The 23,921-nt window shown below is 55.5% G+C and overlaps 1 protein-coding gene across 2 annotated transcripts in view; it reads left to right on the plus strand.

The window, feature by feature from the left end:
* Window positions 1-23,921, plus strand: part of CSMD1 (CUB and Sushi multiple domains 1) — a 980,559-nt gene that overhangs the window by 827,496 nt on the left and 129,142 nt on the right. For both annotated transcript variants that reach the window (XM_055136180.1, XM_055136183.1), the window contains exons 18-23: window positions 786-974; window positions 8,968-9,084; window positions 9,570-9,785; window positions 11,844-12,032; window positions 17,948-18,117; window positions 18,967-19,123. In XM_055136180.1, the coding sequence (XP_054992155.1) occupies window positions 786-974; window positions 8,968-9,084; window positions 9,570-9,785; window positions 11,844-12,032; window positions 17,948-18,117; window positions 18,967-19,123 (1,038 nt within the window). The remainder of the gene's footprint in view (window positions 1-785; window positions 975-8,967; window positions 9,085-9,569; window positions 9,786-11,843; window positions 12,033-17,947; window positions 18,118-18,966; window positions 19,124-23,921) is intronic.

Consider the following 23,921-nt stretch of genomic DNA (forward strand, 5'->3'; position numbering starts at 1 on the left):
GACCTTCCCTGTGCCACAGAGGGACCTGAGGGGACTTGCCCTGTATCCCCAGAGAGACCAGGGGGACCTGCCCTGTGTCCCAGAGGGACCTGAGGGACCTGCCTTGTATCCCAGAGGGACCTGAGGGGACCTGCCCTGTGTCCCCAGAGGGACCTGGGGGACCTGCCCTGTGTTCCCAGAGGGACCTGAGGGACCTGCCCTGTGTCCCAGAGGGACCTGAGGGACCTGCCCTGTGTCCCAGAGGGACCTGAGGGACCTGCCCTGTGTCCCAGAGGGACCTGGGGGACCTGCCCTGTGTCCCAGAGGGACCTGGGGGACCTGCCCTGTGTCCCAGAGGGACCTGGGGGACCTGCCCTGTGTCCCAGAGGGACCTGGGGGACCTGCCCTGTGTCCCAGAGGGACCTGGGGGACCTGCCCTGTGTCCCAGAGGGACCTGGGGGACCTGCCCTGTGTCCCAGAGGGACCTGAGGGACCTGCCCTGTGTCCCAGAGGGACCTGGGGGACCTGCCCTGTGTCCCAGAGGGACCTGAGGGACCTGCCCTGTGCCCCAGAGGGACCTGGGGGAACTGCCCTGTGCCCCAGAGGGACCTGGGGGAACTGCCCTGTGCCCCAGAGGGACCTGGGGGCCTGCCCTGTGCCCCAGAGGGACCTGCCTGCACCTCTTGCGTCCATGGGAGACAGGGCAGGTGGGCACAGTGGGGCCCATGGGCAAAACTTGGCCTTTAGCTCATCCCTGAGCAGGGGTGTCGCACCCAGCAGCCCTGACATCTCCATCTCCATTGCAGGCGTCACTCTGGAGTCTGACTCCTGCCTCGACCCCGGCATCCCTGTCAACGGCCACCGGCATGGCAGCAGCTTCAGCATCGGGTCCACAGTGACCTTCAGCTGCGACCCCGGCTACACGCTGAGCGCGGATGAGCCGCTGGTGTGTGACAATAGCCACCAGTGGGACCACGTGCTGCCCAGCTGTGACGGTAAGTGACCGTGGGCTCTGTCCCCACGGGCCCTGCCAGCCTGCTAGCGCTGCTCCTGGAGGGCTGCATGGACGCGTGTGGCGCTGGTCGTTGGCTAGCGTACAGCTCTGTGTGGACGCGTGTGGCGCTGGCCATCAATTGGTGTCCAGCTCTGTGTGGATACGTGTGGCACTGGACATCAGCTGGCGTCCAGCTCCGTCATCCGACCTTGGGGATTCTCAGGCTCCTGTCCTGATGCTGACTGGAGGGAGTGTGGGGGCAGTGTGAGGGGCAGGGTCCACTCGGTCATGCCAGCTGTCCTTCACCCAGAGCCAGGAGTGCTGCCTCCCATCTGCTCTGGACACCTCTGATGAGGGTCCATGAGACTCCGGTGTCCACTGACAGTGACAGGGTCACCACCCAGGTCACCTGGACTCCACACCCTCTCCTCAGGCTGGGCATCCTCTCCCCAACACCCCTGGAGCAGGGTCCTTCCCTGGGCACGAGGGCGGTGCTGAGATCCTCACAGGAGCCTGGCTGTGTCCGGAGCTGCTTTCTTGCTTGCTTTCTTTTGGGTGGGGTGGAGGTTTATTTATTTTTTAGTTGAATCACCACGAGATACATAGTTACAAGGTTGTTCATGATCGGGTTTCAGTCATACAATGTTCCAACACCCATCCCTTCACCAGTGCACAGTTCCCACCACCAAAGTCCCCTGCCGGCTCTGTGGCAGGCGCTCTCTCTCTTCTCTCTCTCTCTCTGTGTCTCTCTGTCTCTGTCTCTGTCTCTCTCTCTCTCTCTCTCCCTCTCTCCCTCTTCCTCTCTCCCTCCTCCTTTTGGGAACTGTGGTTTGCAATCCAGATCCTGAGAGGTTATTATGTATCTCCCTTTCCCTCCTTCCAGCACTCAGCTCTTGTCCAGAGTGACCATCTCCAACTATCACTGTCACAGTGGCCCCTTCTCTCTCCTAACTCCCCTCTGCTCTTCACATACTTGTGACAAGTTTCCAACCATGGACCAGTCTTCCTGGCCCCTGTTTTTTGTTTGCTTGTTTGTTTGTTTCTAGACATTAGTCTCAGACTATGTTTATTTTTAGATCCCACAAATGAGTGTAGTCATTCCATGTCAGTCCCTCTCATTTCACTCATTTCACTCAGCATGATACTCTCCATGTCCATTCATTTATAAATGAGTTTCATGCATTTATGTGGAGGAAGTTTATACTATGTAGCCACTTCCTTGTGGCTACATAGTATTGCACTGTGTAGATGTGCCAAAGTTTCTTTATGTGCCAAAGTCATCTATTCTGGGGCACTTGGGTGTTCCCAGATTCTGGTTACTGTGAACAGGGCTGCAGTGAGCATGCAGGTGCAGATGGTGTTTCTGCTGTGTGTTTTGGGGCTCCAGGATGAATCCCCAGCATCAGTGGTTCTGTACTGGGATCTGGGTCGGAGAAATCTTGGTTCTACATTGGGAGCTGAGTGTGGGTCACTTCTCCCAGAGGGTCAGTGCCTGGAGTGTGGGCAGCTCTGTCCTCACCAGCCTGTTCTCCACTCCTGGCCCCTCGTGTTCATTCCTCTCTGGTGCCTGCCAATACCAAGGTCGCATCTGATCTAGGAGAAATTTTGCTCTTTAAATCTTGAAGAGCTTCCCAGAAAAGTTTTGAAGTGACTGGAAAAGTCTTTGATGGATCTTACACGATACACCTGGTGAAATTCTTCTGGAATTGTGAAGGCGAGCAGGAAGTGACTGTGGGGGCCCAGGGGGCTGCAGACTGTTCCCTCGCCAGGACGTGGATGTGCCGTCCGACCAGGAGCCAGAGCAGTGACCCAAGCTAAGGCAGACACGGGAGCAAGGTGGCCCTCGCAGTGGTGTGGATGTCCTCTGGACCTCATGTGCTGAGTTCATTGGCGTACTTGCATGTCATACAAACACATGGTTTTATTGGATGTCATTGTACAATTTTAATAGGGGAGCTAATAGCCTTTGACGTGCAGCTTGTGGGGGTGCTCTTGGGCCCCACCCTACCTCCTCCTGGACTTTTGCTCTGCCACCAGGGCCGACCCAGAGCCCATCTTGTCCTGGGAAGCAGCTGCCCTCACATGAGCTGGACTCTGATGGAAGAGCAGACCCCCACAGTAAGGACAGTGCTGCATCCGCAGGGGTCTCTGTGCCCAGGCTCCCCGGAGAGGACCTAGTGACGTCATCAGTCCAGCTGGGTCTCGCCTGTTCCTCCTCGACCCTCTGCCCTCATTCTGATCCCCCTCGTGCACCCTCTGAGCCCCACTGCTCCGTGAGGCATCAAGCTGCTGCGGTGATGGGCGTCCCTGCTCACGAGTGTCCCCTGGCCTGGGCCGTCGGGGCCTGAGAGAGGACAGTGCTGGTTGCTATGACACTGCTGAACCCCCCGCACCTCTCGGCCCCTGAGCATCAGAGGGAACCACAGTGGAGCCCGACACAGCCACAGCCTCCATGAAATCAGGAGCTCCTGGGGTCCGGCCAGTTCAGTACTGGCCCTGGGCACCACTCGGGAGCCCCCGGGACAGCAGAGGCTGAGGGAAGCTGCACCCGACTGCTTTGTCTCTGCGCACTTGGTCCCACTCACCCAGAAAGGAGACCCGCAGCACCCACCTTCCCAACCTCCTAAGCCTGTGTCCCCTCCACCCGACACCTCCTGGAAACTGGGTCGGGGGCTCAAGTCCCCAAGCGCAGCGTGACATCAATGATAGGAGATCTGGTCCTTCCTCGCCGTGTGGGGAACAGCAAGGGCTGATCCCAGAAGCACAGTACAGTCCCCGTCCCAAGCATGGATGCAAACAGACACACTTTCCCGAGCGTGGACACAGACGTGGACGCACAGTCCTGAGTGTGGACGCAGATGCACATTTCTGATTGTGGACAGACACAGATGCACGATTCTGAATATGGACACAGTCCCAGACTCATGTCCGTGGCAGCTCCCGTGGAGGGGCGGCCACTCCTGCGGCCCCCAGTGAGGGAGAGAGCGTGGACCTGGGCAGCTCTGTCCCAGAAGCGACAGGGAGGAGAGGGCCCCGTCCACTCGGTGCTGAGACTGAGGCACAGTTGAGAGGGTGGTCTTTCCCACAGAAAGTCGAAGCATCTATTCGTATTTTGCATCTAATCACATTTTTTGTGATTTTATTGTCCCCAGCTTCCCTGTAGGCCAATTTGAAACTTAAATTTTGCAGGGAGCTGGCAACTTAAGCATTTCCTCTGCTTCGCTTCTTTGGAACCTGCTTCACAGAACGCTGGATTTCTGAGACGAAGCTACTATTAATAGGTGTGCAAACTTGGGGAGATTTTAGAGTTTGATATGAAGTTTAGTCAGTCATGGTTGGCTGTTCCCATTTTAACTAAAACTGTTCTGTTGTCTCTTCAAATCATAAGCAATCTGAGAAACCCCGAGGGTTTTTATTATAACCAGTAATGTATCAGTCATATATTTAAAGCTTTAAAAATTCATAGCTCCTAGACAGGTAAAAATAAATCAGAATTAATTGTAATGTTATATATCACTGCAAAAAGTGGTAAACTCTCTGAATATCTCACACAGACTTGCCTTCTTTTCTTTTCCTTTTTGCTATTTGTGTTTTAGCAAATTCAGGTTTGGAAGAAATGATGTGAACTTTGGAACACATCAACCTTTCTACTCTGTGAAAGACAGATGCAAGAAGAACTTGGGGAAAGTTTCTGTTGAGCAAATATTTTTGTCAACTGTTCATTTTTGTTTCATGAGTGTTCATTGAAAAATGACTATACTGCAAGCATGTAGTTGATGGGTTTTATTTTTAACTTAGGAAAGGCTAATTTTTAATCACTTGGAGAGGTTATAGAAAGTACTGGAGGGGTGCTGGAGAGACAGTTCAGCTCCTACGGGTAAGGTGGCGGGGGTATGCAGCCGGGTCCAGCTTGATCCCCCAAAGCACAGCAGGAATGATCTCTGAATGCAGGGCCGGGAGTGACCCCTGAGCAGCACTTGGTGTGCCCTCCCACCCACCAAACCGAAACAAAGCAAAAACAAAAACAGTGGAGAATAGAGAAAATAAGGTTTCAACTTGGCCTGGAGAATGGCATTTACCATTGTGCTGGTCTCAGATAGAGGCTGAGGGGCCAAGAGAAGGGTCAGTGCCAGCAGGAGGCTGGTCTGACCCCCGGCACCAAGGGGGGGCCCCAGCTCAGCCGCTGCCAAGCCCTGAGCACAGAGACAGAGAGTCGTTCTTGCAGGCAGTTGAGGTGGCCCGAGTATAGGCAAGTGAGGCTGAGGCTGAGAGGAGGAACAGGATGCGGAGGGCGGGCCCACACAGTCAGGGGCGAAGGTGGGGCCGTTCCTGGATTGCCTGCTGGGCCTGCACACGTGAGGGGCTCGTCCCAGACAGGAGCTTCTGCGGCCGCAGTGCCGGGGTCTTGGCGGGTGATCAGGTCTATGGCCCTGGCCAGTCTCACACCCGAGCCCTAATCATCCCACCTTCGCTTTGGGGGTTCGGATAAGGTTTCCTCTGAGAAAATGAGCCCCAATTCCTTGCACGAGGTGGCGTCTGCAGGCCCCGCGGAGTCCGTGGATAACCGAGGGAGAGTTACCTCAGTCGGTGCTGTCCGTGGCCTGACTCCTCCAGGCTTGGAAGCCCCAGAGGAAGTAGGAGAAACAGAAACAGAAAGAAGAAAGATTCACCCGCACCTTCCCGAGTCAGAGCTCACGGCCAGGCAGCGGCAGGACCAGCGGGTCACGCACCACAGGGCAAGGGCCCACGTCAGGGAGCCTGAGTGAGGGTGCGACGGCGCGTGGCTGGGCCACGGGCTAGGACAGCAGCTGGGAGGAGAGGCCGCTGCGGCTTCAGGATGTAATGGGAGGGTGGCGTACACTGGATACTGAAGAGGAACTCGCCCTCTCCTGGGCTTTCCTGGGGATCCTTGACCACCGGTGGACTCTGCCCCCTGCCCTTTCCACCACCTGTTGCACCCAGCACCGGCCTCTACCCACTCAACCTCCCGGAGGCCTGAGAGTGGCTAAGGGCATCTAGAATGTGCCGCTTGTCCTGATGAGTTCTCAACAGCCCACTGGGACTTCCATGGCCCCTGTCCTCGGGCCACGATGCCTCATTCCTCACTGGAAACACGGAAAAGGGGGCGGGGGGGCCAGTTACAGGCATTGGAGCCAGACAGGATGAGGGGCTGTGGGTAGAAATCGGGGCCGGTGTATCTGCACAGCTGGGCTTGGTGCAGATCCCTCGGCTTTCCTCCACTTGAATCTCTGCCCCACCCAATGATATATAACATTACAATATTACAATATAACGCTCCGGGGCAGCGTTACGGCATCTGCTGGAGCCCAAAGGCGAGCAAACGTCCAAGGCTGGTGTCTCCCCTGGGTGCCTAGCATCAAGGGCTCTCTTGGGAGCTCTGCTGATGTACATCTCAGGGAGTCTCAGGAAGGCCCCGGGCTCACATGGATGCTGAGAGAGAACTCAGATCTCTTTTTCACTGCCTCTTCTCCACTGCACTGGAGAACGACGCTGCAATTCTCTACAGATCTTTTATTCCCCAAATCATCACTGGGCTTGTAGACAGTTACTTTATTCAAAACTCCCCATAAAGGATGAATTAGATCGTGTTGTGTGTGCATCTGGGAAAACATACATAAAGATTTGCCTTATGCATAATTTTCTGTCCAACTTTGCTTTAAATAGCAACCTGATAGAGTTGGTGAGTGTTTTCTGAACTCCGTCTCAGATGGTGGTTCAATGGATAAATGGATGATGGCTGTATGGATGGATGGTTCTGATTGGATGGATGGATAATTGTGATTGGATGGATGGTTGTGATTGGATGGATGAATGATTATGATTGGATGGATGAATGAATGATGGATGGATGGATGGATGAGTGATTCTGATTGGATGGATAATGGATGGATGATGAATTCAATGGATTCTGGTTGTATGGATGGATGGTTGAGACTGGATGGGTGGATGATGGATGAATGATGGATGGATGAATGAAATTTAGCTAGATGGATGGATGATGATGGAAAACATCAAGACCATGATTAGATGTGCTTTTGCCCAAGGAATTCCCATGTATATGACTAACTAATTTATTTTAATGACTTTAGGGAAGGAGATTTAACAAAGATTGATATATTGTATAATCAAGATATATCTTGATATTAACTTTTAGCAACTTTCACAGCACATACTGATTTTAGGCAAAGACTCTTGGATAAAAACTAGATATGGGTCTCCATTTTACATAAAGATCATCTGATTTATTACAGTTAAATCTTGGACCCACGTTGAAAGAATGTGGGTCCCTAATGTCCCACCCCAGGCTCCTGAGAAGTCGCTTGTGTGCAGCCTCTATGGACAGGCTCCAGAGTGCCAGGCCAGGGAAAAAGTTTGGCAAGAGCCAACGGGTTACAGTGAGACTTGTAACTGTTCAGATGATCTGATTATTGATGTCCTGAATGACCAATTATTAATTAATTAATGATTTTTAATTAATGGAAATTATTAGAATCAGTGCAATGATTTACCAGTCACTAATTATTGGCAGCCATTGTTTGGGGTATTGGAACATGTTAGACCCTGCAAACTGTGTTCTGAGGTGTCACCATTAACACCTACCCCGGAACAAGCATTCTACAAATGGAACTAATTTGTAGTTCCCGTAAGTCTGTTGTCAATAATTAATCCAGTAAGTCTGTTGTCAGAGGCCAGAGAAATGGGCCAACTGGTAAGGCACTTGCCTTACACATGGCCAATCCAGATTCCCCCTGGCACCACTTACGGTCCCCTGAATCCACTAGGAGTCAGCCCTTAGTACCAACTGATGTGGCCCCAAAACCAAAATCAAATTCACTTTTAAGTCTGTTTTCTGTCTCAGGATAGATGGCTCAGAGGGCAGGTGCAGGGTCAGGCCATGGTCTGAGAGCAGGTATGTGCAGGTGTGAGCAGGTGTGAGCAGGTGTGTGCAGGTGTGATCAGGTGTGTGCAGGTGTGTGTAGGCGTGTGCAGGTATGTGCAGGTGTGAGCGGGTGTGTGCAGGTGTGTGCAGGTATGTGCAGGTGTGAGCGGGTGTGTGCAGGTGTGTGCAGGTATGAGCAGATATGTGCAGGTGTGCGTAGGTGTGTGCCCGGCCTGACCCTTCATCCTGCTGCATCACTGCTCCCACTGCAGACAGATCCTTGCCATGGTTGCCGTGCCCACCCTTTCCCGCAGACTCTGGCCCGGGGAAAGCAAGCTGATGATTCTCAGGAGACTCTGCCTCTTGTGCTCATCAGCCATTGGTGGATTGAGTGGTCACCCCCATGGTGGAGGGTGTTGCTGCTCCACCCTTCTTAAAGAGGGTCTCATGCAAGCAGCCTCCTAGAACCCCAGACCTCTAGGGACTAACTCATCATCCTGCCAGAGATTGGAGGGGGGCGGGTGCTGCCTTTCATGAAGGGGCGGCTGGAAATGCTCTGGGTCCTATGACCCCTGGGAGTCCTATGACAGGGCTCCGCTTGCCACCACCGTGAATGTTCATGCTATCTTCTTTCTCTGCTCCCTCCCTCCCCCCTCTTCCCTCCCTTCATTTATTCCTTCCTTCTTCCTCCCTCTTCCTCCCTCCCTCCCTCCCATCCTCCCTCCCTTCCTCCCTTCCTTTCTCCCTCCCTACTTTCCTTCTTCCTCCTTCCTCTCTCCTCCCCTCCCTCCTTTCTTCCTCCCTCCCTACCTCCCTCCCTCCCTTCCTTCCTTCCTTCCTTCCTTCCTTCCTTCCTTCCTTCCTTCCTTCCTTCCTTCCTTCCTTCCTTCCTTCCTTCCTTTCTTCTTTCCTCCTCCCTCCCTTCCTCCTCCCTCCCTTCCTCCCTCCCTCCCTCCCTCCCTCCTCCCTCCCTCCCTCCCTCCCTCCCTCCCTCCCTCCCTCCCTCCCTCTCTTCCTTCCTTCCTTCCTTCCTTCCTTCCTTCCTTCCTTCCTTCCTTCCTTCCTTCCTTCCTTCCTTCCTTCTTATGTGAAGCTCTGTGTGGAGGCTACATCCAGGGAAAGAGTGGGACCATCCTTTCTCCCGGCTTTCCCGACTTCTACCCAAACTCCCTGAACTGCACATGGACCATCGAAGTGTCCCATGGGAAAGGTAAGTACGTGGTGCCCATCCCAAAGACCAGAGTGGCCGGCACCAGCAAGGAGGCGGGCCTCGGTGTGTGAGCGGGCAAGAGCAAACCTTTGCACAACAGCTCTCGTGTGGACTCGGAGCTTGATCGTTCTGTGGTCTTCGAACCCCGTCTCACCCACGGGCTCCGCTGGGTCCGTTTCTGGGTTCCACGTTCTCAGACTGCCTCAGAGCTTGTCTTTCTGTCTTCGCCCATCTCCAAACTTCCACCCCTGTGTCTGGCACGTGCCTGTGTGGCTAGTCACTTCCGACCCTGCGCCTACCTCTGACCGCAGTCCCCCTCACCTCGTGCATGCAGGCTGCCCCGCCCACCCCCCCGTCTCACGCACCCCTGTATCTGCTTCGCAAACTTGGGGGTGGGTTTGCCTGCTGAGCTGGTTGCTGGGTGCCCAGTGTGAAGGCTGGGGGTGCCAGGGAGCTCTTCCCAGCGCCGCCCTGTCCCCCGCCAGGTGTGCAGCTGAGCTTCCATACCTTCCACCTGGAGAGCTCCCACGACTACCTGCTTATCACGGAGGACGGTGGCTTCTCGGAGCCCGTGGCCCGGCTCACTGGCTCGGTGCTGCCTCACACCGTCAAGGCGGGCTTGTTCGGGAACTTCACGGCCCAGCTGCGTTTCATCTCTGACTTCTCCATCTCCTACGAAGGCTTCAATGTCACCTTCTCAGGTGGGGTGTCTGCAGCCGGGGTGCCGGGTGAGGGGGTGTGCCTGTGTGTGCGCCTGTGCATTTGCCTGTGCGTGTGAGCGTGTGACTTTGTGTGACTGTGCGTGTGACTGTGTGCGACTGTGTGTGACTGTGCGTGCCTGTGCATGTGATTGTGCATGACTATTGTGTGTGCATGTGCGTGTGACTGTGCATGTGACTATGCATGGCTGTGCATGTGACTGACTTGTGTGTTTGTGTGTGCCTGTCTGTGACTGTGTGTGACTGCATGTGTGACTGTGCGTGTGACTGCGTGCATGTGTGTGGTTGTGTGTGACTTGTGTGACTGTGTGTCCGTGTGTGTGACTGTGCATGACTGTGGGTATGCCTGCATGGCTGTGTGTGTGACTGTGGTTGTGACTGTACATGTGACTGTGCATGCCTGTGTGGCTATGTGTGGCTGCGTGTGACTCTGTGGCTGTGTGTGTGACTGTGACTTGTGTGACTGTGTGTGACTGCGTGTGGCTGTTCATGTGACTGTACATGCCTGTGTGTGTGGCTGTGCATGCCTGTGCGCATGACTGTGTGTGACTGTGCATGTGACTGTGTGTGCTTGAGTGTGTGACTGTGTGTGACTTTGTGTGACTGTGCCTGTGCATGTGACTTGTGTCAGGGCCTGTGTGAATGTGTGTGAGCGTGTCGGAGTGCCTTGTGTGTGAGACTGTAGGAGTGAATGTGTGTGCCTCTGCAGGCAGAGGTGTGTGTGTGTGTGTGTGTGTGTGTGTGTGTAAAGATGTGTGCGTGTGCAAGCTTTGCAGGGCAGGGAGGGGGACAGGCACGGCGAGGACAGACTGTGGGCTGCAGAAGTCAGCCAGGATGTCCCGATGCAAAGTAGAGCTGACCAGATGGACGGATAGCAGCAGGGGGAGGGGCGAGCAGGCAGGCAGGAGCAGGGGGACTGAGCAGGTGGACAGGGGCAGGGGGACGAGCAGGCGGGCAGGGGCAGGGGGGCGAGCAGGCGGGCAGCACAGGGAGGCCCTGGAGCTCACACAGAGGCACCCGCTCTGCAGGAGCCTTGCAGGAGACGAGTCTGTCTGCTGACGGGGCTGTGGTGCGGGGTCTGACTCAGGACGTGGGGGAAAGGACCCCACTGACCGGGGATGTGGGAGAGGGTCAGTCAGCTGACAGGGCTGTGGGGCGGGTCTGTCCACTGACACATGGCGTGGCCTGTGGTGTGGGTATCGGGATGGCCCTTGGGTTGCAGTGTCCCCACAAGGGTGATGTCCAGGGGCACCAAATGCCCCCTCCCCCATGCCCAGCCGGGACAGTTTCCTCCAGCCAGCAAGGTCAGCGCAGGGCTCAGTGCTGCTGCTCCACACTCAGGTGCCTCCAAGGCGGCCCACGGGCCAGGCTGAGCCCCCACGTGGCCACTGTGAGCTCGAGGTTGTGGCTATGTTCAGGGCCCCATGGGCCTTGGACCTGTGTCCCCACCTACAGCCCTTCCGTTGTCCCTGTGACTGGGGCCTATTCTCCTAGCACCCCTGGGAGCATGTGCCTGAGTGTAGCAGCCAGAGATCCCAGACTTCCTGTAGAGCCGTCACGTGCCCAGGCCTGTTTGCTCCCACACAAAGCCAGGAGCGACCCCTGGGCACACTGACACCTCCAAACCGCCAGACGAGCATTTCTTCATAATGGTTACCCCCCACATGTTGGGCAGAAACAGACCAAAAGCTGACTGGCCCTGTGGTGTCTTGGGTGAGGTGCCCTCTCTGGGGCATACGGTTCTCGGAGGACACAGCTGCCCTCCCCGGGTGTAACTCGTCTCCAGGGAGAAGGCATTTCTCTGGATGCCACCCAGGCCCCTAGCACAGAGCCAGGGTACCCCAGCTCTGCCTCGTGTACCCCCAAATCCAAGCAGGCCCTCACCCTGAGTCTGTGCGGGAGCTCTGGGCACAAGGGAAGGTGCCAGTCTGGGTGTGGCGGACAGGCAGAGGATGCCGTGTGTGCATGCATGCCTGTGTGCGTGTGTGAGCGTGGCCCTGCATGACGGCCCTGCTCCTCTCCCCTTCCCCACCCCCACAGAGTACGACCTCGAGCCCTGTGATGACCCGGGTGTGCCCGCCTTCAGCCGGAGGATTGGCTTCCAGTTCGGCGTGGGGGACTCGCTGGCCTTCTCCTGCTTCCCTGGGTACCGCTTAGAAGGTGCAACCAAGCTTACGTGCCTGGGTGGGGGCCGCCGTGTGTGGAGTGCGCCTCTGCCAAGGTGTGTGGGTAGGTGGACACACGCTTCATTTCATCCATCCGGTGGGCCGGGCTGGGGGACCCGAGGGACGGGTGGGGCGGGTCCTCGTCACCCTGGACCCACTCAAAGACTCTGGCTGGCGTGTGCCGAGGAGGCGCAGGCATTGGCCTCTGTGAGGGATCCGAGGTCAAGAGCACTGGGAGAGAAGCCTGGCCAGGAGCCCCGAGTCCACTAGGAACCCCAGAGCTATCCGTGACTGAGCCCCAAGTCCACTGGGAACCCCGCATTGTCTGTAACTGAGCCCCAAGTCCACTGGGAACCTGGCATTGTCCGTAACTGAGTCCACTGGGAACCAGTATTTCCCATGACTGAGTCCCGAGTCCACCGGGAACCCGGCATTGCCCATGACTGAGTCCCGAGTCCACCAGGAACCCGGCATTGCCCATGACTGAGCCCCAAGTCCACCAGGAACCCGGCATTGCCTGTGCCTGAGCCCCAAGTCCACTGGGAACCAGCATTGCCCATGACTGAGTCCACTGGGAACCAGCATTGCCCGTGACTGAGTCCACTGGAGACCAGCATTGCCCGTGACTGAGTCCACTGGGAACCAGCATTGCCCATGACTGAGTCCACTGGGAACCAGCATTGCCCGTGACTGAGTCCACTGGGAACCCGGCACTGCCCATGACTGAGTCCACTGGGAACCAGCATTGCATGGAACCCTGCGCCCAAGCCTGGCCATCTGTGCGAGCCCAACAGCAAATCCAAAGGCCCGCCCCTCCCAGAGGGCTCAGGACGTCGCCGACTATCCCCTGAGTGTCCTCGAGGATGTGGCTGGCCAGGCAGATGGTTGCAGAGTGCTCCGGGTAGAGGCGAGGTGACCACAGGGGTTAACGGGGTGGGGGGTGGGGGTCGGGGGATGTTGTAAGGGCCAGGGAGAGATGCTCCACAGACTCAGCACCTGCCTCAGAGCCCTGTGGCCACACAAGGGCTGACCAGCCTGTTCACTGCATGGCCGGAGCCCTGTTCAAGCCCCGGGAAAGGACACCAGCTCTGGCCCATGGCCTGGCCACTACTCTCAGGAAGGGTCCTGGGAGGGGCCAGGAAATGGGGGCAGCGAGTGGACAAAGGCAGACTTCTCCCAGATACTTCCCAGAGGCCGGCCTGGATTCGGGGTGTTGGGAGATTTGAAAGGGTATTTTCTGCTCATGAACTATTGAGAATCTGAGAGTCAGTGTTCGGGTCCGGTGTCCACGCCAAGCAGGAGCTTCACAGTATGAAGTTTCATTCAGCACAAATCAAGCAAGTGTTGAGTTCAGATAGCAGAGAAAGCTGAGGGAGCTGAGGGGTCAGGGCCATCCCCTCCCTTGTTCCTGCACCCTTTTTATCCCTGAGTTCTGCAGGTTGCCCGTTTCTTGGTGGTCTGGCTAACTTCCTGGTGGCCTTTGACTTGACCAGCCACCTCCAGATGGTTTGTGCTGGGCAAGCGCCGTGTCAAAGCCTATGGGTGGTGACCATCTGAGGGTCCATGTCTCTCATCACTCTCCAAGGACTGGCCGATGGCAGGTTCCCATGTCCTGCTGTGCGTCAGGGTTTCTAGCTAACTCTGCAACCCTGAGACACAGCTCAAGGCCACGGTAACAGTGGACAAATTTCACACTAAGCAAGTTCTGGGTGCAGAATGGCTGCCACTGAGAAATGGCGGTGCTGGTGCCAGGCTGACTAGTACCCATCTTCTCTGGCAGTGTAGGGAGGGCACCACAGTCAGGCGTGTATGAAGAGAAATGGCACTGGTGGACCCTAAGCCAGATGCAGGCCCTGCCCTGCTCATGGGAGGGGGGAACGCGGAGATGTGTGTCCCTGTGAGCTGTGTCACTGTCCCCAACAGGCCCGCCCTCGGGCCGTTTCTCTTCCCAGAGAAAGGAGTGGCTGGAGTGAGATGTACACAAGAAACAACACCTTACGTGGCCATGGGTCAGTGGACCATGATATTTCAGAGAGAAAATGTGAAGGAATAAGTGCTGCTTGTATCTTAGCACATTTCATTTAACTTGGATTTTCCTGTGCCAACTAGCGTAGTGTCTCCGTTTCTTAATTTACAATCTTTAAGATAAAAAAAAAAGGAATAATCCCCGCAGAGCCTTAGTTGAGGATCCGACCCTGGCAATTAAATTAAGAGGTTGAGATTCCGGGTGAGCCTGGCCGTGTCCCAGGGGGGTTCTCATGACAGACATTCGAGCCAACTGATGTGGAAAGAAGGAGACGAGGTTGACTCGGGCCCTTTGTCCCCGCCATGGAATCACATGTTTAAGATCATGTGGAGCTCACAGAGAGAGAGAATAGATGGTAGGTGGTGGATGGTGGGTCAGAGATGCTGAGCGGTGATTGGAGAAACCAGCCTGGCTGTAAGCAGGAGGGTGCAGCTGGGATTGGCTGAACCAGGACATTCTCCGTGTCCTGGTGCTGCTTCCTCTCTCTGCACGGCCCCCCAAGCATGCAGTCAGCCACGCTCCTGCACATGCCTCAGCACCGCCATGGACCTGGCTGGTCCTGCTGGGCCCGGGGACTCAGCAGCCTGCATCTGTGCATGACCCCGTGCTGCCCAGCCCCCAGTGAGCCATGAGGGGCCCAACGGGAGTTGCTTTACGCTGAGACCCATGAAGCCATCTCGCTTGGTCGAGGCTGGAAGTGGTGGTGCAGCTTCGATCAATTCAGCAGGTGCTTCACGGAAGAGCAAAGGCATCCTGCTGAGAGGGAACGCTTCCTTCCATCAGCAGGGGTGAGGGGAGGGCCCTTAGGGACACAGCTCGGTGCTCTGGGAACCAGATCCAGGAGGAAGGCGTCAGTTGGGGCCAAGAAAATCAGGTGACACAGTGGCCAAGGGTCAGTCTGCACAGTGAGATCTGCCTTTGCTGGGGTCTCTGCGTGTGTGCACCTCTACTGGGGCTCTGCACATGTGTCCGTCTCTACTGGGGGCTCTGCTTGTGCCGCCCTTAGTCCCAGAGCCGCTCTCCATGGCGGCCCTGCTGCCCGTGCCCACAGCCAGGCCACGCCTCCCTCAGACGGATACACGCACCTGTGCATTTGTGCATCCCCAGACACCCGGAGGCCCCCATGGAGTCTCCTCATCTGCAGAGAACATTCTGCTTGGGGTGCGGGGTGGGGGGGGCTTCTCGACCCTCTAGATGCAGGTGTGTGTGCAGTCCTGCTGGGGGAGCGAGCACGGTGCTGACCGCCCCGCGTCCAGGTTTTCCGGTTCTCCGTCGTGGGTGATCTACACTGCCCTCTCTCCGAGCACGGTGTGACCATACCCTGTCCACGCCAACCATGACCGTACCCTGTCCACTCACAGCATCACAGCATCCCCGTGTCCTGGAGGCTATGGCCTGCACTGGCCTCACACAGCTGTGAGGGGGCTCCTGGAGTCCTCCACACAGGGAGAAGCTGACTCTGCATCCCTTGGTCAGTTTGCTCATCTGTTCTCAGGACCGGAGAGACTCGAGAAGCATCCAGTGGGGCAGTCCCCACACTGACGCCCCTCATAAGACAGGAAGCTCTAGAAGTTTCCAGCAGGTCAGTCCCCACACTGGCGCCCCTCATAAGTGCTCATCAAGGACCCCTCTCCCAGTCTCTGGGGCTGCCTCGTGGATCAGCCTCTGGTGGTCCCTGTGCTGACGAGACCCTCGGCTGTGATGATGCTCACCCAATAAGGGATGTTGTCGGAAAGACGGAGCTTCCAGAACGAGCGTATGCCGGGACAATGTTGGGGGCCCCGGACGCTGCTCGGCCCACCAGACCCCTCTGCCCACGCAGTGGAGTTGGGGGGCAGCTGACTGTTGGGTGTGAGATGCACAGGACATGGGGCTCGTGGGCTCGTGCTTCAGGGGAACTGGCTGTGCCCCATGGAGGGTGGGGCGAGGAACAGAAGCTGCTTCGATGCCGGCAAGGTTTATATGGGGACTGGGGGTGGTTGGCGCAGATTGAACTGGGGCACCAGGGATGAACTTGGTACAGATTAAATTGGGGTTTCGGGGTGAACTTGGCTTGGATTTAATTTGGGGACTGGGTGAAGATGGGAGGGTTTCATCTGGGGGTCAGGGAAGCTTGGATAATGGTGGGGTCGGAGGTAAGGCTGGCAGATTTAGTCTGGGGTCAGACTGAGTTGGCTCAGATTCAACTGGGCGGCTGGGGGGAAGGGGGCGTGTTGGTGTGGGGGGGTGTCCACAGCTGCTGCCCACAAAGCTCATCAATGCCAAAGGGCAAGTTGCTCTCCTGCACTCACGGTCTCCACGGAGTTCAGGACGTCTGGACTTCATCATGCTGGTCACCAGCTACTTAAAACCCTAGAGCCCACATTGTCCTAGCTTGTAAGCATCATGCTGATGTATTTCCCAGGTAGACAAATGTGAGTCTTCTTTCTCCTGCAGCACCTTGTGTGATGGGAAATAAATCATATGGTTAACATCCTAATTGGCAGTATAAAAACTAATATAATTTCTGGTCAATCCAAACAATTTTGAATGGAAATCTTTAAAAGTATGCTTTCCTCTGAAACATTTTTATTTTGCTGGTCTAAACATTTTAATTATGAATTATAAGGCGTACTCCACATTAATTTGGCTATAAAAAGGCCACTGCCTCAGCACTTAGTTTATATCAAATCAATAACCTAAACAAGTTGCCTGGCATTCGTTTCAAGGGGAAAACACTTGATCCTTTTTGGGGGTGTAGAGAACGGGGTGCCCCCAGCTCTGTGCTGGGGTTGCTGGGGACGAGCTGTTAGTGCAAGGGAACTAACGCCTGAGTGCTCAGCGCCCCGACCCCCGCCTGTGACTGACGCAGTCCTGCATGCGCCCCTCCCTGGGGATGAAGGAGACGCCTGTGAGCAGCGTAGGGTGGGAGGCTTCACACCCTGATAATGGCAGCGGGGAACGAGCTGGAACCCCCAGGTGGACTGTGCAGTGGCCCTGGACAAGCCCAGGGAAGACGAGGACTCCAACTGCTGTGGAGGGGAGCTGGGGGATGGCCCCTCTCTGGCACTGGGGGACAGTGCTCCCTGCCCCGTGTCCAACTGCGTCCTTCCCTGCGAACTGGGCTCGTCCTCCAACCCCCTGCACTCTGGGTCACTCCTAAGCTCCCCATGGCTCACTCACCACTGACAGAGGTTTCACCCCGACCGCGGGTTCCAGAAGCGTGTGCACACATGTGCGCGCATGTGATCCATGTGCATATACCCAAAGGCAACACCTGTATGTATACACACTGGCAGCTCACATGCACATTGCACAGGTATGCCTATGGGTGTGCACAATGCACACAGACACACATGCACGTGTGTCCATGCCTTTGTGCATACTCACACATGTGAATGTGTCTGTGTGCATGGGTCCATGTCCGCTGCACATGTGGGTGCACACCACATCATCCTATTAGTGCTTTAGAAAACACCCCCCCTCCACTCACAGGGGCCACTCAGTCACATCCTTTGAACCTACCCCTGTAGCCAGGGATTGGAAGGGGGTCTCTGCAGTGCTGGTTTCTTACCAGATTGAACGCCTGGTGCGTGTTTGGACATAGGTCAATCTCCACTCTTGCAGGCAGGGGGAGGGCCCAGTCCAGCCTGGAGACCAATAAGGAGGGTGCCCGGGGCAGCATCGCCCCCTCCTGTGGACTGGGACTGAGGAAGCAAGATGGAGCGCCCAGGCTGGTGCCCTCACAGCCCCTGCAGCCTAGGCGGTGCCCACTACCAGAGACAGGGCACCCGGGCGGGCCCGGTGGGACCCACCCCCTCCGCTAGAGAAGGAGCAGGCAGCGTCCCCGGTCTGGGCTCTGAGCTGCATGTGTTGCTGAGGTGAGGGTGCCAAGCCTTGCATGTGTTTTGCCTCTGAAAATATCGGTCATTCCACTCTTGAATTCCCTTTTCTCCGTGTCCCGCTTCCTGTAGCCGAATGTGGAGCCAGTGTCAAAGGGAACGAAGGCGCCTTGCTGTCCCCAAACTTCCCATCCCACTACGACAGCCACCACGAGTGCATCTACCACATAGAGACGGAGCCCGGCAAGGGCGTGCGCCTCCGAGCCCAGAGCTTCCAGCTCTTTGAGGGGGACGTGCTCAAGGTGAGCTTCCAGAACCCCGCAGAGCCTCCTCACAGTCTGCCCCAGGGTGGAGAAGCAGCCAGGAGCCAGATTCTCACACGGCACCAAGACTGGACTAACCCCGGGGTCTCCCAGGTGCTTGGGGTGTGGCACTCCCAGTCAGAGACGGGCGAGGGTCCTGCGTGAGAAAGGCTCCTAGGAGCACTCCTAGGAGCACTTATGGGAGCATTCCTGGGAACATCATGGCTGCACTCATGGGAATATCATGGGAGCACTCATGGGAACACTCATGGGAACATTCATGGGAGCACTCCTGGGACTACTCCTGGGAACATCGTGGGAGCACTCATGAGAACATCATGGGAGCACTCATGGGAACACTCATGGGAACATTCATGGAAACATCATGGGAGCACTCCTGGGACAACTCCTGGGAACATCATGGGAGCACTCATGAGAACATCATGGGAGCACCCATGGGAACACTCATGGGAACACTCTTTGCCTTTCACCTTTCCCAAGGGGGTTGTGCCAAAGGTGGTGATAATCATCCCTAAAGCAGATTCATCAGAGAGCCTGGCAGGGGGTGGTCCATGATCCAGACCTGGTCCATGTCTGCAGGGAGATGGGTGGACATCCAGTATGTCTGTCTGTCCTTCCAGCATTCTAGTACCAGGGAGTTTTGTCTGGGTTGGACTCTACCTGTGAGGGTTTGTCATATCTTGCTGAGACCTTTAGGATAAAGCTTCACCAGTAATAGTGCTCTGGGCCCACTGGGATAAAGGCACCAGCAGTTAGTGACGCTCTGGGCCCACTGGAATAAAGGCACCAGCTGTGAACAGTGTGTGAATGACTATGCTTTCTCCCCAGGTGTTCGATGGGAGGGACAGTTCTGCCCGCCCACTGGGCGCCTTCTCCCGAAATGAGCTCTCTGGGCTGGTCCTGAACAGCACATCCAACCACCTGTGGCTGGAGTTCAACACCAATGGCTCAGGCACAGCGCCCGGCTTCCAGCTCACCTACACCAGTAAGTAGCACCCCCCACCACCTGTGCCCGTGTAGACTATGGCCAGGTGTAGACTTGTGCTCAGAGGCAAGGCCTGAGACTGTCTCTTGGGAAGTAATCTGAGTAGTCGCATAACATGGCTATGCGTGATAAGAAAGTAACTGAGCCAAACACTGATCCTGGTGTACTGCATGCTGACAACGTTCCACGCACTTATGTAGGAAAGATTTTAGGGATGTTCGAAGTCCTAATCGGAACCATCTCTGCCTCATACTCCCTGATGTGGTGCGTTTCTTGGCACTGGGCACCATTCCCATGTATGTGGGCTCCGGTCTGTGACTCAAGGCCAATCCGTTCTGTGACTCAAGGCCAATCCGCTCCCAGTACACACACTCACACATGCACACACTCACACATACACACACACACACACACACACACACACGCACGTGCGCACGCGCACACACACATGCATGCATGCTTTCCCAGCTCACTGCTGGGTCTCAGCACTTTAGGCTTTGGTCCCACTGGATCAGCCATGGACAATAGGATCTAATCACTGGCCTCATGTGTTCTCCACTGCTCCTGTATTAATAAGACCCAGTGTGGAAATGTATGTTTTTTTAAGATGAATATGAATATGAAGAGTAGAAAATCAAGAAATTGTGCTTTCAGGATGGGAGCTTTGCAGTAGGGTGACATCATTTAAACCACTTTAGTTAGAGACAAAGTTAGAGACAAAGTCACAAAGTTGGCGATGGAATGTGGGTGACTGATTCAAGTCAAGTCGGTCCCTGAAATCTTGATAATACAGAAAACAAATGGCAGGTACTACCAGGACGGACAGAGATGGAGATGTAACCCAGGGTCCCGTCACTTTGGCAGAACTGAGCCTGCTGTTCTGCCTGCTTGCCAACTCACCTCCACCTACCACCCTGCCAGATCAGACTACAGGAAAGGGAGCAGGAGGGGGTGACACCTGTGGTTCCGATGGTTGATGCCAACACAACGAAAGGCCGAAGATGCTCCGGAGTCATGCCAAATGCGGAACCAATCAATCCTGGTGCCTGAGCCTGAGACACAGGACTCAGATCCCCCTTTCAGGAGAAATCACTGGTTGGAGACGTGTAAGGCTTTAGGCAGAAATAGAATCAGAGTCGCTGGCGCCCAGGGAAACAAGCTGTTTGTTCTTTAATAACAACGAGGACTCACTTCCTTGTGATAACTCAGTAACTAGGAAACGGATTCATTATGTGCATGCAGCGTGTGCTGGCAGCAAGCAGCAGCATAAAACCGTTTCCTTGCGTCACTAATTCTACTTTTCAGAACTCCACGCCCAAAGTAAGTCTGTGATCTGTTCCCGGAGAGTCAGAGCAGATAAAACATGCGTGCTGCGCCTTCACGTTTTGCCTTCCTTCTTCTGCCGTGGCCTCTCATCTGCGGGCCTGTGCAGTGCGTGGTTATTGGTGCTAACCAACCCTCGGACAAGCTCAGCCCTGCCCTAGCTCAGGCCATCACAGGGGGCTGGAGAAGGCCCCCAGACTGGCTTTGGTTCTTCTCCAGCCAAGGGCTGCTCCTGGCTTGCCTGAGGTTCCGGGCTCTGAGCTTCTAGAACCCACAGTGCCCCTGTGTGCGCCTCCCTCGCCCCCCCTCCCACCCTTGCTCACCCCAACTGCATCCTGCAGGCCACAGTCCCACCGAGCCTGCACACCACATGCTCATTTTCCTCCTCTGCCTCAGTCTTTCCCAGTACCTGCTTCCTCTGGTCTCTCTGATGCCTTCCAGTACGAGTAAACTTCAGCCTGGAACCCAGGTCCAGTGTCCGCAGTGGGACTTAGCTGGCCAAGGGCACATGCAGAGTGGACGGGATGCAGGTCTGGGCTTCCTCACGAAGGGAGTCTATGAACTGTGCCCCAAACCCTTCTCCCCTCGGAGCTGGGGGGGTCCGTGGCCTCGGGAGCAGGCCTGGGCTAGAGGGCGGGTGGACACAGGGTCTATCTGCACGTGCTTTTGTGTGGTGGAGAAGATGACTTCCCATCCCATCTCAGATCCCGGTGGCCTCCTGGCTGAGCCCACTGGTATACACCCCCCCCAACGCCAGCTACCACTGTGTAGCGTCTCGCTTTCTCCCCTTCTCCCAAAAACCCTCCAGGAAATGCTGGACTGTGCATCCTTTGTGCTCTCGGCCCCCGGCAGTGCAGGAGCTACCGGGACTGACAGAGATGGAGATGTAGCTCGGGGTATCGTCGCTTTGGCAGGAGAACCGAGCCTGCTTTTCTGCCTGCTTGCCAATTTGTCTCCACCTACCAACACACAGACCCCCGGGTGGGCGTCTTACTTGCTCAAGCTGAACGCTCTGCCGGAGGGGAAAGATATCTGGGATATTGGATGGATGGCGCGATGCCTATGTAATCAAAACATTTTTAGCTTCTCATTAAATTCATAGATTAAATGCTAAGTAATTAAGCTCAAGAAATCGCAGGCTCCAAGATGTAGTATGACGCCCAAGTCGAATCTGCACCCCTGGAAGAGGGCTGGAGAGTAATGAATGCTTAGAAAAGAGTTTGAGCCAATTATTATTAAAGCCTCAGACTATGTAAAGACACTTTCAACCATTTTCCAAAGCCTTTTGTAATTATCTCTTGCTAGTTAATTGCATTACTTAAAGAAACATTCATATTTAAATGTTTCAGGTCCATAACTAATCTACACACACGAGTGGATCCCAGAATGTCTAGAGAATAAATATATAGCTTGATAAACATCCTGAAGTCTTTTTACAAACGAGCGCAAATTGTGTTTATCCTTTAATATTGGCAGTAAGCTCGCACACTTCCCCACTCTACCATCCTGGGAATTGTGGGCTTGGGTAGATGGTACTGCTCTCCGTGCATGGTACTCCTCTTTATACACAGTACTCTCCTCCATGCACAGTACTCATTTCCATGCACAGTACTCTTCTCAATGCACAGTACTCTTCTCCGTGCACAGTACTCTTCTGATGCACAGTAATCTTCTCCATGCACAGTACTCATATCCATGCACAGTACTCTCCTCCATGCACAGTACTCTTCTCCATGCACAGTACTCTTCTCCATGCACTGTACTCATCTCCATGCACTGTACTCATCTCCATGCACAGTACTCTTCTCCATGCACAGTACTCATCTCCATGCACAGTACTCTTCTCCGTGCACAGTACTCTTCTCCATGCACAGTACTCATCTCCATGCACTGTACTCTCCTCCATGCACAGTACTCATATCCATGCACAGTACTCTTCTCATTCACAGTACTCATCTCCACGCATAGTACTCTTCTGATGTACAGTACTCTTCTCCATGCACAGTACTCATCTCCATGCACTGTACTCCTCTCCATGCACAGTACTCTCCTCCATGCACAGTACTCTCCTAATGCACAGTACTCTTCTCCATGCACAGTACTCTTCTCCATACACAGTACTCATCTCCATGCACAGTACTCTTCTGATGCACAGTACTCATCTCCATGTACTGTACTCATCTCCATGCGCAGTACTCTCCTCCATGCACAGTACTCTTCTCCATGCACAGTAATCTTCTCCGTGCACAGTACTCATCTCCATGCACAGTACTCTTCTCCATGCACAGTACTCTTCTGATGCACAGTACTCATTTCCATGCACAGTACTCTTCTCCATGCACTGTACTCTTCTCCATGCACAGTACTCATCTCCATGCACAGTGCTCTTCTCCATGCACCATATTCCTCCTCACACAGTGCCAATTTCTGCAGACAGTGCTCATCTGCATCATCACACTCATCTCTGCATTGTACCCCTCCTCGTGATAGGGCTCAGCTCATGAACAGCATTCGCCTCCATGGACAGTGCTCATAATCATGAACAACGGTGTCTCCGAGCATAGATTCACATTCGCGTGCAGTACTTGTCCTCCTGAGCAGTGCTCCCATTCGTGAATCACACCCGTCTTCCTGAGCAGTGCTCGTGTCCTGAAGAACACTCCTCTTCACGCCCAATACCCACGTTGTGCACAGCAACCCAGAATCCCAGAGATCTGCTCCAGGCCTACCCGGGCACAGTGAACATCTGAGACCCAGAGGCAGGGGGGCGGCAGGGCAGGTGCCACGGGCAGTCCCACGGAGCCTGGGAGGCACAGTCAGGAGGTGGTGCTGGCCACAGTCCTCCTCCGGTTGGTGCGGGTGCTGCCGTGGGTGGCTCTGGGGCCCCACACAGCTCATCTCTCCGGGGGCTTGTGCTGGGGTCTCCGTCGAGTCCCGGTGCTCCTGGACCATCACAGGCGTGTTGTGTAGCTCCCGTGTCCCCGAGGTTGAGTGGCCACTGGCAGCTGCACTCGGGCTTCCCACCTTGCAGCTGGGCCCCGTCCTTCAGCACGAGCTGCGAGAAGCTGATGCCAGCCTTCCGGTGTCTGCTGCAAACCCTGAGCCTCTTTGTCCCCGCAGCACCAGCTATTCGGTCCCCACCGCTTTCCCACATGTGCCAGAGTGGACAGAGGCTCCAGGCAGTTGGACGGAGAGGGGTGCCTTTGCTTCTAATCCAGGGACGGGCAGGGCGCCCTTGGCAGCCTTGGGGTCCCCATGTGGCCCCATCAGCCAGGAGGGACCCCAGAGGGAGGTCTCTATGGACAGTGCTCATCTAGCAGGTGACGGCTGCAGAGACCCTCATGCACGGACCCCTGTGTGGAGGGCTCGGCTCTGAGCTGGGGGTGGCCCCCACTCTGGCTCCCTCACTCCACCTCAAGTGGGCACACGAGTGTCCTGGATGCCTCAGGCTGGGCTCAGAATAGCCTCTGGTTGC

This window comes from Sorex araneus, chromosome 1 (genome assembly GCF_027595985.1).
Source record: "Sorex araneus isolate mSorAra2 chromosome 1, mSorAra2.pri, whole genome shotgun sequence".
In the NCBI taxonomy this organism is placed as follows: domain Eukaryota; kingdom Metazoa; phylum Chordata; class Mammalia; order Eulipotyphla; family Soricidae; genus Sorex; species Sorex araneus.